The 13,133-nt window shown below is 41.8% G+C and overlaps 1 protein-coding gene across 1 annotated transcript in view; it reads right to left on the reverse strand.

Moving 5' to 3' along the window:
- CHCHD6 (coiled-coil-helix-coiled-coil-helix domain containing 6) overlaps positions 1-13,133 on the reverse strand; it is a 115,632-nt gene that overhangs the window by 51,915 nt on the left and 50,584 nt on the right. The window contains exon 6 of the mRNA XM_050904664.1: positions 2,405-2,475. Coding sequence (XP_050760621.1) covers positions 2,405-2,475 — 71 coding nt within the window. The remainder of the gene's footprint in view (positions 1-2,404; positions 2,476-13,133) is intronic.

Here is a 13,133-nt window from a genome sequence, read left to right on the forward strand (position 1 = left end):
GTACAGTTATCAAAGGGCATTATCAATCCCAGATCGTGCACTCCAACACACAGCCCAGTGCAATCCTGGTTATTGCTGGCAATTTCTACTGTAAAGAAATAGAAACTATGATGTTCACCTTCTCCCTCAGTTTCACTAGTGCCACACAGCTTGTCCCTTCTCAAGGCATTCCCCCAGCCACGTTATCTTTTCACACAAAATTTACATGAGGGCAGGTGTCTCTTTCGGCTGCAAGGAAAACAGCCTAAAGAATCTGTCCCTTTATGATGGCTCAAGTTCATATGGCCTTCAAACAGAAGGGCATTGTACAATAAGGCCAGAAGCAAGGGACTGGTAGATGATGAAGGCTCAAAGAAAAGGGGAAGGAACCCCTAAGAGACCATAAACACATCTTCTGAATCTTGAAAGAAGTCATTAGCATTTGCATTGGTCTCAGCCACTAACCTTTATGAGAAATGGCTTCATTCCTGAGTTTCCTACATTAGCAGTCTTCATCTCTGTGCTTGTTTTGGCTGGGATAGAGTAAATTTTCTTCATAGTAGCTGGTATGGGGCTATGTTTTGTATTTGTGCTGGAAACAGTGTTGATAATACAGGGATGCGTTCCTTATTACTGAGCAGTGCTTACACAGAGTCAAGGCCTTCTCTGCTCCTCACCCCACCCCACCAGCGAGTAGGCTGGGGGTGCACAAGAAGCTGAGAGGGGACACAGCTGGGACAGCTGGCCCCAACTGCCCAAAGGGATATTCCATACCCTATGATGTCATGCTCAGCATATAAAGCTGGGGGAAGAAGAAGGAAGGGAGGGACGTTTGAAGTGATGGCATTTGTTTTCCCAAGTAACTGTTCTGCGTGATGGAGCCCCGCTTTCCTGGAGATGCCTGAACACCTGCCTGCTGATGGGAAGCAGTGAATTAATGCCTTGTTTTGCTTTGCTTGCACACGCAGCTTCTGCTTTACCTGTTAAACTGTTCTTATCTCAACCCACGAGTTTCCTCACTTTTAGTCTTCTGATTCTCTCCCCCATCCCACCAGGGGGGAGGGAGTGAGTGGCTGTGTGGCGCTTAGTTGCTGGCTGGGGTTAAACCACGACAATCTCCACAAGAAACAGAAGAGACCAAATGAAACTGAAACCTCAGGAACCACACTTAAGACTACTATAAAAAATAGGTTAGTTACAGTCTGTAATAGCAAGTAAAGAACATAATCCAAGGTCCCAATCTCTTCCTTTACAAAGTCACAAGGATAAAACATTGCTACATGTGTTTCCAACAACTGATCACACATCTGCAGAAGCAAATCCAAGAAAAGACTGAACTGATCAAAGACTGTCAGAACTTCATGTCCTATGAATTTTTTAAATTTTATTTAAAAACAGAATTTAGAATTCTACTATGGAAAACTGCATGAAAATGCACGCTATGTGTTAGCTGCCTTGCTTTGGCTTCTTTAGCAACTTATTGCTTGACTGTCCAAACAAAAATGTGAAATTACAACAGGTTATGTGATGCTTTGGCAGCCAAACATAATTTTAAATAAAGACAGCACAATATACTGCACACCCCACTAACATATTCATCACTACTATATTATCTATTTATGCAATTAAGTATCATACAGTCTGGACTGGACCCAACTGGACTACATATGTTGCTACTCCAGTTTACTGCATGTTGGCCAACTGTTTACCCAACTGAGATCCGAGTGCTGCTCTTGACAGTGTAATTGCTTTGGACTCATTAATATTAAAGAATTATAGAAAATATTTTTTCTTGGACAGCTGTTAGTGCATGTGGAACAATAAGCTATGTAACACTACTGGCAAATACAAATGGAATTTAGACACTAAATATGCTCATGGTAAAAAGACAACATTAAAGGTCTGCTAATTGTGCCAAGGCCAATAAAAAAGGCCAGAAAAATCATTGCATCCATTCTAAGAAAACATTCATGATAATTACAACACTATTTTGATTGAAATTTACAGGGCTAAGATTTAGATGATTTACCTTTTTCTTCCCTGGACAATGAAAACTTTAGATTCTTCCTACTCCCATGCACTAGCCCAATGCTGCAACGTGTAGATTAAAAACACTGGGTCACAGTTTGAACAGATTAAACGTTCCATTGCCATTTTGAAAACTCTAGTAAATATTCCTATTTAATGTGAATTTTCAAAGTCCATGTCTTCTCCCTCATTCTCCCTTGCAAGATCTAACAACTTTATACTAAATTTTGTCAAGCTTGGCACAGAAAGAGAGGATACTAGCTTACAACTCCTCAGCCCCCTAAATACCTCACAGGAGGTAACTTCACACTCTGTTTACAGGAATATCCAGAGGCTGCACACACAGCATTATGAAATGCAACTGGAACTGCTGAAAAGAACAAAAATGGCTCCTCACTTTATCCACTCCTCTGCCTTGATGGCTGCCTCCTGGTACTGCTCAGATGTCAGCTTGTAGATCTCTGCGTTCTGAAACAAAGAATATAATGCTCAGCTCTAAAAACTAAAGGCGTTTCAGATCTTATCCCATCACATAGTTATCTTCTATAATTAATAATGATTTCCAACAACAAACAGCATATTCAGTTCAAAGCACACAAAAAATGCTTAAAAGTTGATTTTATTTTCAGCAAAATGCATCAAGGCCACAACACGTCCTCCATTCTGCAGTTCACCTTTGTGAAGCGAAAGAGGGGAAAAAGGTCACTAACAAACCAACCATCAGCTTTGATTATTCCATGTAACCACAAAAACAAGGTGTTTCCAGCACCGAGTTATTTTGAGTTCAGTTGTGTTTTGTTCTCTTTTTTCATTAATTGTTGTGAAGGATCTTGTAAGTTACTGACATGCAAGTATCCAAATTGGCTGCTAGCACTGGAAAAATCCATTTTACATTTCAGTGCTTCTACTTATGTTACTTATTCTTTAAAAGAAAATTATGCAGCCTGTTTCCCTTTTAACAACACAGAGAGGCGTATCAGGTATCAGTTAAGGCACTGCCAAACAGAGTCTGGAGTGTCTTGCTGCAGGGCTTAAGAGGTTTGCATTATATTCTCCTGAGCTTGCACAGAAAGAGTTTTAGTTCACAACTGCTCAGCCGCTGAATATGGAGGATGAATTCCTCCTCTCGGTTGCACTTACAAGCCTCCCAAGCACAAACAGCAGAAGGGAACGGCTGCACACCCCCAGCGACTTCACTGCAAGGTCTTGTGTCACTAAACTGCTGATAAAGCTGCTTTAGGCAAAGCCTCTGGACTTTATACTGAAATAGCTGCAATTGCCTCACTCAAAGCTCATCTGCAAGGCCCTTAGTCTGAAAAGGCACATGCAGAAAATATGTAATAATCAATCAAAAAAGTGACAAAATGGTATTGAAAGTGAGGACAGCTACTCATTTAGGGCCGATTCTAGCCGCTATCTCGTCTCTCCCCAAATTTGGTCATTTTATATAGAATACTATTCTTGCCCTTCTTCATTTATTTTCCCATAAATGCAGCTGTGGTCCTGCGCATGATGAGACGACACATATTGTTCAGTGGTTAGAAAAAGGAAAGGACAGATATAACTCAATTTCTATTAGTGGCTCTGCCACTTCTGCAATCTTGGGCAAGTCACCATTTTCCATCTGCAAGCGAGGGATAACAGCTGCCTGTATCACTGAAGTTGTGTGAAGCTTAGCTAATTGGAAGGTTTATACAGGTTTTCAGAGCCTAGGCTTCAAGGTGCTATATTTAAGCGTTTTATCTCTGGTGCCTGAATTTGTGTCACATACCGAAAAAACCACAGAACAGACTTTGCTTTTCCAAACTTTGACCTAGGAGACAGACTTAAACTGAGAAATCATGGAGGAGTAACCACTTCAAAATGCACTTTGCCAGCAAATTGTCATTAATGTTTTCGTTTATTTACCTGTTACATAATGGTCAAACTTCTATGCTATTAAACCCATTTTTCTCCTTCCTATAATGAAAAGTTCAGCTTTTAATGGAGCCTTTTTCTCTGTCCTGTAAACAGACCTCATGACTTTGAGCTCCCTGCTGTTACTTGTTCACACATAAAACCACAAGACCTGTGCTTCATTAATTAAATTTGCCATTAAAAATTAAATAATGTGAATAAGTAGATGTAAGCGTTATCTCCATGGGTTTCATAAGTCTCACCGTTTCGCCAATTACTACCCAAGCAATTTTCATATTTCATACTGTCTGATTTCTCAAAGGGACTGCATTTGAGAGATCAAAATGAGAGAAACTGAGAAAGAGAGAAAGCAAGGTAGTAAAATTAAACATTTTTCAGGCAATAGGAAGTAGCCCCGTCAGATACTATTAGCCTGCAGCACTCTGCAGTGAAACAGCAGCGGGAGAGGAAAACAGGAACAAATATGTTGTACGTGAGACCCAGCATGAGGTTGGCATTTAACCCACCTAAAGAAAGAAAAAATAGCCAACAGATTCATTTGCTGGTTGCACTGTCGATTAAAGTGGTTGTGGCACAACCTTGCCTAGTTTATTAGAGAGAGTTCAACTGCCTAGTACTATGGTCAGCCTCATCTTCAACAACATCAATTACAAACATGGACAAAAATAGCTGGGCAAGAAACCGGTATGAAATAGCTCTGGATCCTAAAGCTGATGAAAGCAGGCAAGTGAGAACCTGAATGGAGAGGCAAGAATCTCAGTGAGAGAAAGGAGGAGAGACCTGGCCTCAAAGAAACCACAAGGCACATGGCACGATGTGAAGATCAAGGAGGGGTACAGAAGACCTTCAACCTGAAGATGAAAGCTGCTGAGCTTTAAAAATGAAAAGGAAACATCTTTGCCTGTGATCCAAATGGGCCTCTTGCCTTTGAATCAGACCTCTCTGCTGCCTTCTTCCCCCCTCCCCCTCAAAAACCCTAAAAACCAATGAAGCAGTATTTCCAATGCTATGAATCAGTATCTTTAAATGCTTCCCCAAGTAAGAAAAACAGAGTTTTGCCATTTAAACCTGAGTTTGTTCAACAAGCAGACTGGTTAAACAGGTTTTCCTTGGCCTCTAGGCCCTTTCCTACCTGGAGAAAGTCACATTCACTTTTGTCCTAAACACTAAACGAGCAACAAATGGGCTAAATTGGCAACAGACAGGCCTTTCAGCATGGGCACAGTCATGGCAGGTTCTGTGATTTGGGACTTCTACTCACAGAGAATAATCTTCCACGTATCCTCATCTGTACAACTTCACATGCAAGATCTGCTTTGTTTTCAGTATTTTACCTACCACACTATGGCAGGGGATAATGTTCCAATGGCCTACAAAAATCTAGGACTTTATAATAAGGTTGCAAATGAGGAACCAAGCCAGGAACCACCTATGCACTTCCCGTGACTTCAGCAGAGCCGCCCACACACAAGAGCTATTCAGCAGGATTAAGGTGCAGTATTTGCACTTGAAACAAAGTCTGAGCTGCCCATAGCCTTAGTGAAGCCCTTTAGCTTCATAAAACGATATTCAGTTGCACAGTAAAACAGAGAACATTCAACACAAAATTACAAGACACCAACGCTGCTTTTAATTTACTCTCACAATATTTGATGCTTGAGATAAAATGGCAGCTCAAAGAAAAAGTTCAACATGAAACCTCAACTATTATTAAATAAAGCTCCTGGCAGTCTTAGTTGCAGAAATAAGTTTAAAAACATGACCAAAGGACACCATAAGGGCTCAAATAACAAGAGACACAGAAAGAATGAATGAACCACCTAAAATGTTTCACTTCTCTCAATAAAGCTGAGCCTTAGGGGAGCCAACTTCAGAACATCAGAGCTTTGTCATATGGGGAGAGCGCTCTCCAGAGAGGACAAACAAACTAAACAAAGAAATGTTAGTTTGAAAGATTTTCCCCTGCTATTAAATGATGGTTCGTAGCAAATAATAAAAACACCGAGAAGTTAGAAAAATACATAACTAGAGCCTAAAGACCAAGAGAATCACTTTCCTTTACCCTGCTGCTTTTCTACAACGGATTTGCTGCTATATCCTTGCTCCCTCACTCTTCCTAAAAAAACCCTTGCACTAAAAATTCCCCCTCCAAAGGAAATCAGTTTTAAAACTCAGACCTAAATTTGGAGTAATTTTAATTCAACATTCCTCCTTGGCTGCAAACATGCAGAGAAACTCCAACACTCACTACTACACCTTGCTATGCTGCCCAGGCCCTTTCCACAACATATAGCAAAGAAAGTAAGAAAACAATATAGTAGAAGACAGAGTTCTCAGGGTTATTTCAGGAGGGAAACTAATTGAAGCATAAAGAGAAAACCCTGCCAGCTCATTCTCACATTGACATTAAATCACATTCCTTACAACTTCAGTGAAACATACACTACTTGCAGTAACATGTAAAACAGAAAACCGAGCAACGTGAGCATAAGGAACTGGAAATTAATCAGATTTTAGATGAAATTCTTTGTGAACATCAAGCAGCAGCAGCAAAAACCTGACACCAGGACACATTTCTCCATCAGGTTCAGTCTGGGTCAATAGATCAGAAGGTGTTTGGATTAAAAAAAAAAAACAAAACCCAACCACCATCACCACAGCTATCTTGAGATATTTTGACACCTCAGCGTATAGAAGCTTGTCAGTGGTCACAGTGTTTAAAGATACAAAGAGGATTAACAGCTGTTGAAATGCTGCCAGCCTAGATGAATGCTAGCGATACCTCTGATGAAACGGAGCAGGCCAGTGGAGGCCTTGACAAATGCTGCAGACGACAGCCGGGGGATTAGATGGTACAATCTGCCTCGCACCTGACAGACGCGTTGCTTCGATCCCCTCTCCTGACGTCCGTGCTCGCCAGCTTCCAGCAAACCTCCCAGCGCAAGCACCACCCGAACCGAAAGGAGCACGAGAGGCCGTGCCACATGGCAGGGGGAATACACGGTGTGTCCCAGGAGTAGGAAACACCGCAAATTTGGGAGAGAAAGGAGAAAGGCAGGCAGAGGTTACTTCTCATGGATCAAATGTCAACTGGGAGACGTTCAAATTCCTGCTTCCAGCTGCTTCTGAAGCCAGAAATAAGACCTCACACCATCCTGATAAAGCAGTGCAACTGTCACCTGCCCACACACACTTGGGGACAGGGAACACGTGTGTGCCCTGGACACAGCTGCTGCCACGAGGAACAGCGGGAAGCTGCAGAAAACTTTGGTTAGTGCAGGCTTTGGGAACGGCCATTGCTCACAGCACTGCCCAAGGGAAGCAAAGCTACACTCAGGCATCACACACCTCACCAGGTCGCTGGTTCACACGCACTATAAATCAGGTTGTTCAATCTCGTTGCCCAGAAGTCACATGCAAATGGCTCCTAACAGATTTGAAAAATTACCCCGTCTACCTGCACCCCTGCTGCAGGTACAGAGGCAGATGAGCTGAACTGATCTGTTCACTGGACAACCCTTTGAATCTGTTAAAATCAACCTACACAATCAATCACTGCTATCAACTCTGGTCGAAAACAGAGAGTTTGGGAATTTCAGGACACACTGCAAGAAGCAACCTCTTCACCTCCTGAGCTTGCCCCTCCCGAGTTCCTGCTCAGCCTGCTTGTTGGTATCAGCTAGCATTTAGCTAAAAGAGATCATTCACATTTTCTCCTTCCTATCAAGCACAAGTGCACATACACATAGAAGCCAATTAACAAGGAAGAGAAATATGCACATAAAGCATATCATGAGAGCATAGAAGCCAAGGGTTAAACTGCTTTATGTGAATTCAAATGTTTTTTTCTCAAAAGGTAATAGAGGAAAGATGCAAGCAACTACAAACAGCTTGCTGATACAGAAAAAAGATTTTTTTCAGCCAAAGCCAACTTCTAAACACAGTTCTGTTGTTTGCTGTTCGTGTGTGGGTTCATCCACTCCTCCCGCTGAGACCAATAATGAAATGAGAGCATTGAATTTATGTCATTCTATTCTTTCCTTCGGCAATAAGCTGTGAGATCATAAATTTTGGATTAAGATTCAGAGAAGACAGAAAGAGAGCAATGTCCACAGTAACAACACAGGAAAGTTAAACTAGTCATGGGCAGAAGTATATTCCTGTTTGAACAGATCTTCTCATGACTGCAATATTATACCGAGTTGAAAGCAAAATATGAATTCTGTAGCATACCTAGACAGCTGCTCAAAGATAAAATCCCACAAAATACCAATCTCCACAAAACTTGAGGAAGCAGAGCTGGGGAGAAGGACCACAGCTGTGTTTATCCTGTGGATAACAAGCTAGGCACAAAAAGGTTAAGCTACAGCCCCTAAAGCGCACAGTGAATCAAACAAAGCTACACACCCCAGGACTTCCCAGAACCAGGTCCCACACCGAGACACTCCATCTGGGTGAAAACGGGTTGACAGACCCAGACCAAGACGGCATGCCAGAGTCAGACTGTCTCTACGAAGGTACCCTGGGAAGAGTCCAATTAAAACAGTTACCCCACAGAAAGATGGTATTAGCAACTTCTCCAAAGAGCTGCAAGTGCCTCGCTGGAAACATGCAGAAAAGCCTCATGTTATCTTCAACTCAGAAAGACAGCCAGCAACAAAGAAATTATTACTACAGAGGCGATTATAAGGGGAAGAAGGAGCAAAAAATCCCCAGAAAGAATTAAACACTGCGTTTATACGAGGTCACTTTAAAGCACACTGTTCTGAAAGACTGCAAATAAAGCATTAATAATTCTTTAAACACAAACTCTGGAAAGTAAAAGCACCTTCAAAGAGAAAGGCCATAAAATGCGAGCAGGCAACCCAGGCTTTCTGACAAGGACAGCAACAGCAACATGAAAGGCCAGATTAGTGCTAAAACTGTTGTAGGAGAGTATCGCTCCACTCTCCTCCTAGCTGGAAGTTTAATATAGGAGCGAGAAGTCTTAGGTGAGGAATTCACAGTAAATGCCCGAATCAATTATACCTGACAAGTGCAGGTAAACAGGCTTCCCAGGCATTGATTAAACATCAAGGGTTTTCAGTATCTGCTTCAGAGAAGTCCTACATCTGGCTGATCTGCACAGGCAACGTAGTGCTCATGACTTCAAGGGCATGGCAATGCCTGCTAAATCCCTGCGCCCAGGCTGGGCAGCTGCACAACTAGTCCTGTAGTGATACCTGGGTCCTATCAGCTGATTCATCACATAACCAGGACGAACTCCTAGATCACAGGACACTGCCTCTAAAAACTGGGCATTGTCCGAGAGAGTGACAGGCATGCAGAGAATCAGTGCTAATGGAAGGGGAGAAGAGAGAAAGGCGGCAATTGCCAGAATATCAAGAGTGCCAAGGTATGCAGCTGAAAGTTTCACTAGGAGGCTGACCAGCACTTCAGAGGGAAAAAAGAAAAAAAAAAAAAACCACCCAAAAAACAAAACACAGAAAATTGGCAGTCATCAAGTACTTGTCATACATTAAAAAAAGATACTAAGTACATTCCCCTGTCAGGCCCATCACAGGAGCTTATTTCGGGAAGGGAGGAACATTATAGCTAAGGTTTGATGCCATCATGCCAAAGCTGGTATTTGACAGAGCCTCCAACAGAACTCCCACCACCTCGGACGGGCATGCTGCAGCTAAAACTCCCGGCTTTCTCTGCTGAGAATATCCCTAAGCCCCATTTATAAACTGCAGCAGCTGGCCCAGTTAACAGTTCCTGTCCCAATTTTAAAAATCTAAATTATATTCATGACCCCATCCTTTTCCACAACAGGTAGCTAAGGAATGCAATTCACTGGATTCCCAGAGGAAGCCAGAATAGCAGGGACCCAAGGCAGAAGGATGTGCAGGAGGACCAGAGAACACTGAAGAAAATGCATCACATCCATGCACTTGCATGTGTAAAGGGAACTACAAGGAAGAGAGTCACTATAAGAAACAAACAAAAAACGACCAAAAAACAGAAGTATACCAAAGCCTGCATATTCCACCCCCTCCCAGGGTTTTTCCTCCACCCCCAACTGCAAATTATTCTCCATGTTCAGTTTCCAGTAAATCAAGCTTTGCTAAATAACCCCGACATGTGCGGGGCTGAGAACCAGCCAACAAGCAATGATGAGATGTCCCTGGAATGATTAAGGAAAATGCAGACATCTCTCAGGTTACAAGGAAGCCTGTTGTACTCTCCCCTTAGTGCATATGCAATGCTGCAAGCACTGTTCCGAAAACCTCTGATATTCAAAGGCTCATTTGGTTGACAAGGAGCCTGTGGATTCGTGGACAGATTGTCACACAAACTGTCAGGTTTTTAGAGAGACTATCAGACCTCTCTTTGCCTACGTTATGGAGCACATCAAAGACACAGAAGATGAACCAGACGCAGACTGCACAGATCTGACAGAATGGTGGGTGTACATATTCAGAATACTGTACTGCGGGGGGGGGGGGAGGCTTAATGTGAATAATCAGGGGCTGAAAGTTCCAGAAATGTGACAGTTTTTGGCAGCAATTCTCATCTTTGCATTTATTTATCGAAGGGAGAAAAACTGCCATACTAGAGGCAAACTTGGGAGAGGAAGAAAAATTATATCAGCAGCAATTTATTTTGCCACCATACTTTTTCTTTATTATTATTACTCCCAGAGCATTTTCTGAAGACATTTGTATTTTCAGCCAGGGTTCTCTCACTATGCTTGCAGCTTCTCTTCCCATTTTATCCTGTAGGAGAGACTGGTTTAATGATTACAGCCAAAAAGACCGCTAGGACTTTACAGGTCACTGTACACAGTTAATGACACAGACAAATCCATACTTTCAGAAGTGCCTACTGGCTCGCGGCTCTGTCTGGAGATGCTCAGGAGCTCATTATTCAAAATTTCAAGCTCAAGTTATGGGTAATCAGCACATCTGAAGAAATATACCATACCCAGACAACCAAAAAAAGTGAAGTAACAAAAGCTATTATAGAAAATACTAACCTTAAACATTAGGGTCTCACTTTTTAAATTAGGACAATGTTCACTTATGTTCCAGTGAGCCAGAAATCTCAGTTAATGAATACCTGGAAGAAGTTCCCAGCTCCACAGCTCAAAAGTAGTTTTACAAGGATAACTTGATGTCATTCCCCTTTATTAGTAATACTTGGACAAACATTATAAAGCAACTGTATATTTATTTTACAGCTGGCAAAAAAAGTTATTAGGCTCTTTCTACCAAGAAGTATGAATTATTACTTAAAAAGGAAAGTAAAATATAAAATGAAACACTGATAACAAAAAAAAGAAAATGGATTAACACAGATTCCTTTGGCCTGCCTTTACAATACCACTGTCACATAACCTCCAGTTCTCCCTGCAAGGCATCAGTTATGCCAGAGAAAAGAACATTAGTATCTTTCTATATTTATTTTGCTATTCAAAATGGATTGAAATTCACCACACAGTAAACAGAAAATAAATACAATGTTTATCCTAAGATAAAAAAGCCAAGGAGGACAAAGGAGAAGGGATGGTAAAATGGATAAGAAAGAAATCAGAAAATATTTGTAAGCAATTTCCTTTCCATCATTTGGCAGTCTCATTCCCTCTGCTTTTAGTGATCTTCTCTTTCGCACAGTTTTTAACAGAGCGGTTTCGCCTCCTCTGAAGAGGACAAGGCATTGAAGAGACATCTCCGTAGCTGGCAAAGAGCTTGTGAAGTCTCTAAAGACAAGCCCAGAAGGACCACAGACTGCCAATCAGGTGGAGAGAGGCATTTTCACAGCGGGGCTATTGAGACGTAAATATTAACATGAAAATCAAACACCCACAGAGAGCAGAGGCAGCCACACAAATGCTTCATTCCCATACTCCAGCAGAGACCACTCCTTCACAGTCGATGACTGTCACAACCCTGGTGCATGATGTCACCCGTGGCCTTCAATAGCTTTTGGTCACCACCAGCTTAGTATCATACTTTCATTACAGAATCCAGGCGGAGGAAAGGGAACAAGGCATTTCTCACTTTTAGCCCCTTACAGAATAATAGGAATAATTACTTATTAACATTAAACCAGGAAACTCTCGTAAAGTCTTGCTGCCAAGGCATCTCAGGAACAAATGGAAAAATGTCACGTGTGGTGCACCATACACCCATAGATGCAAGCTAAATCTACTCTCAGAATTTGATCTCTAAACGCCATCTCTAACAGTAAGGGATACTACATGCAAACAACAACAGACCTTGACATTGGGACTAAATGAGGAAGAAAGAAAAGCAGGCTTAAAGCGCCAAAAGAAATATTTTGGTATAAGCATGGTAATTATCGGGGGTTTGTTGCTGTAGCTGATAAACTTTGTAACAAGAAAAGGCTTGGGAAATAGTGTTATAAGTGGATTTTTTCAGGCTCATGAAAACAGTATCAGTTTTTTACCTCTATCTACTGGACAAGACCAAACAAAAAATCCTAGCCCTTCAACTGGGGACAGCTTGGGCTCAGAAATCAGACAACAGGAACACAAAGAAGGGACAGAACTATACTTTTCCTGGGGAACAACAGGAGGGGAAAAAACCAAACACCACAAACACTGCAGACCCAGCACCAAATCCTCTCCACAGAACAACTGAACACACAACAAACTTATAACCCAGCACTGTCCTATTTTCAGCCAGCAAGGACAAACTCTGTGTTCCTCACTGGGACACCCTTTGCCTGTCATAGAAATCAACAGCTAGGACACAATTATATTTTTTCTGTTGTTCTTCCTGCAACAAACCCTTGCCTCTAACTGGAGGAAGAGCTATCTCGGTGCCACACGAATGAGTGATTAGCCATCAGGAAGTAATGGCTTTTTGCTGCTGCTAACAGAAGCTGTATCTCAACAAATGACCTAGAGGTGAAAGGTCTCATATACTACACTTAATTCCCTAAACAGCCAAAGGAAATTTTGTGGTATACATAACTATTATGAAAAATGAAGTTAAAAAATTAATATACATGCCCAGGCGGGCACACAATACAGCATTTTTACACGCCCATATGAGTCGTCTTCTCTGTTTCAAGAACCACAGCCCAGCCAGTTCAAGGCTTGCTGCATGTCTGGGCAAATTAGATTATTTCTGTATACCATCCAATACATCATAAGACATCTGTAGGGAGAAAAAAAAAATCCAAGCACTCCTCGATTG

Source organism: Gymnogyps californianus, chromosome 13, assembly GCF_018139145.2.
Source record: "Gymnogyps californianus isolate 813 chromosome 13, ASM1813914v2, whole genome shotgun sequence".
Classification (NCBI taxonomy): domain Eukaryota; kingdom Metazoa; phylum Chordata; class Aves; order Accipitriformes; family Cathartidae; genus Gymnogyps; species Gymnogyps californianus.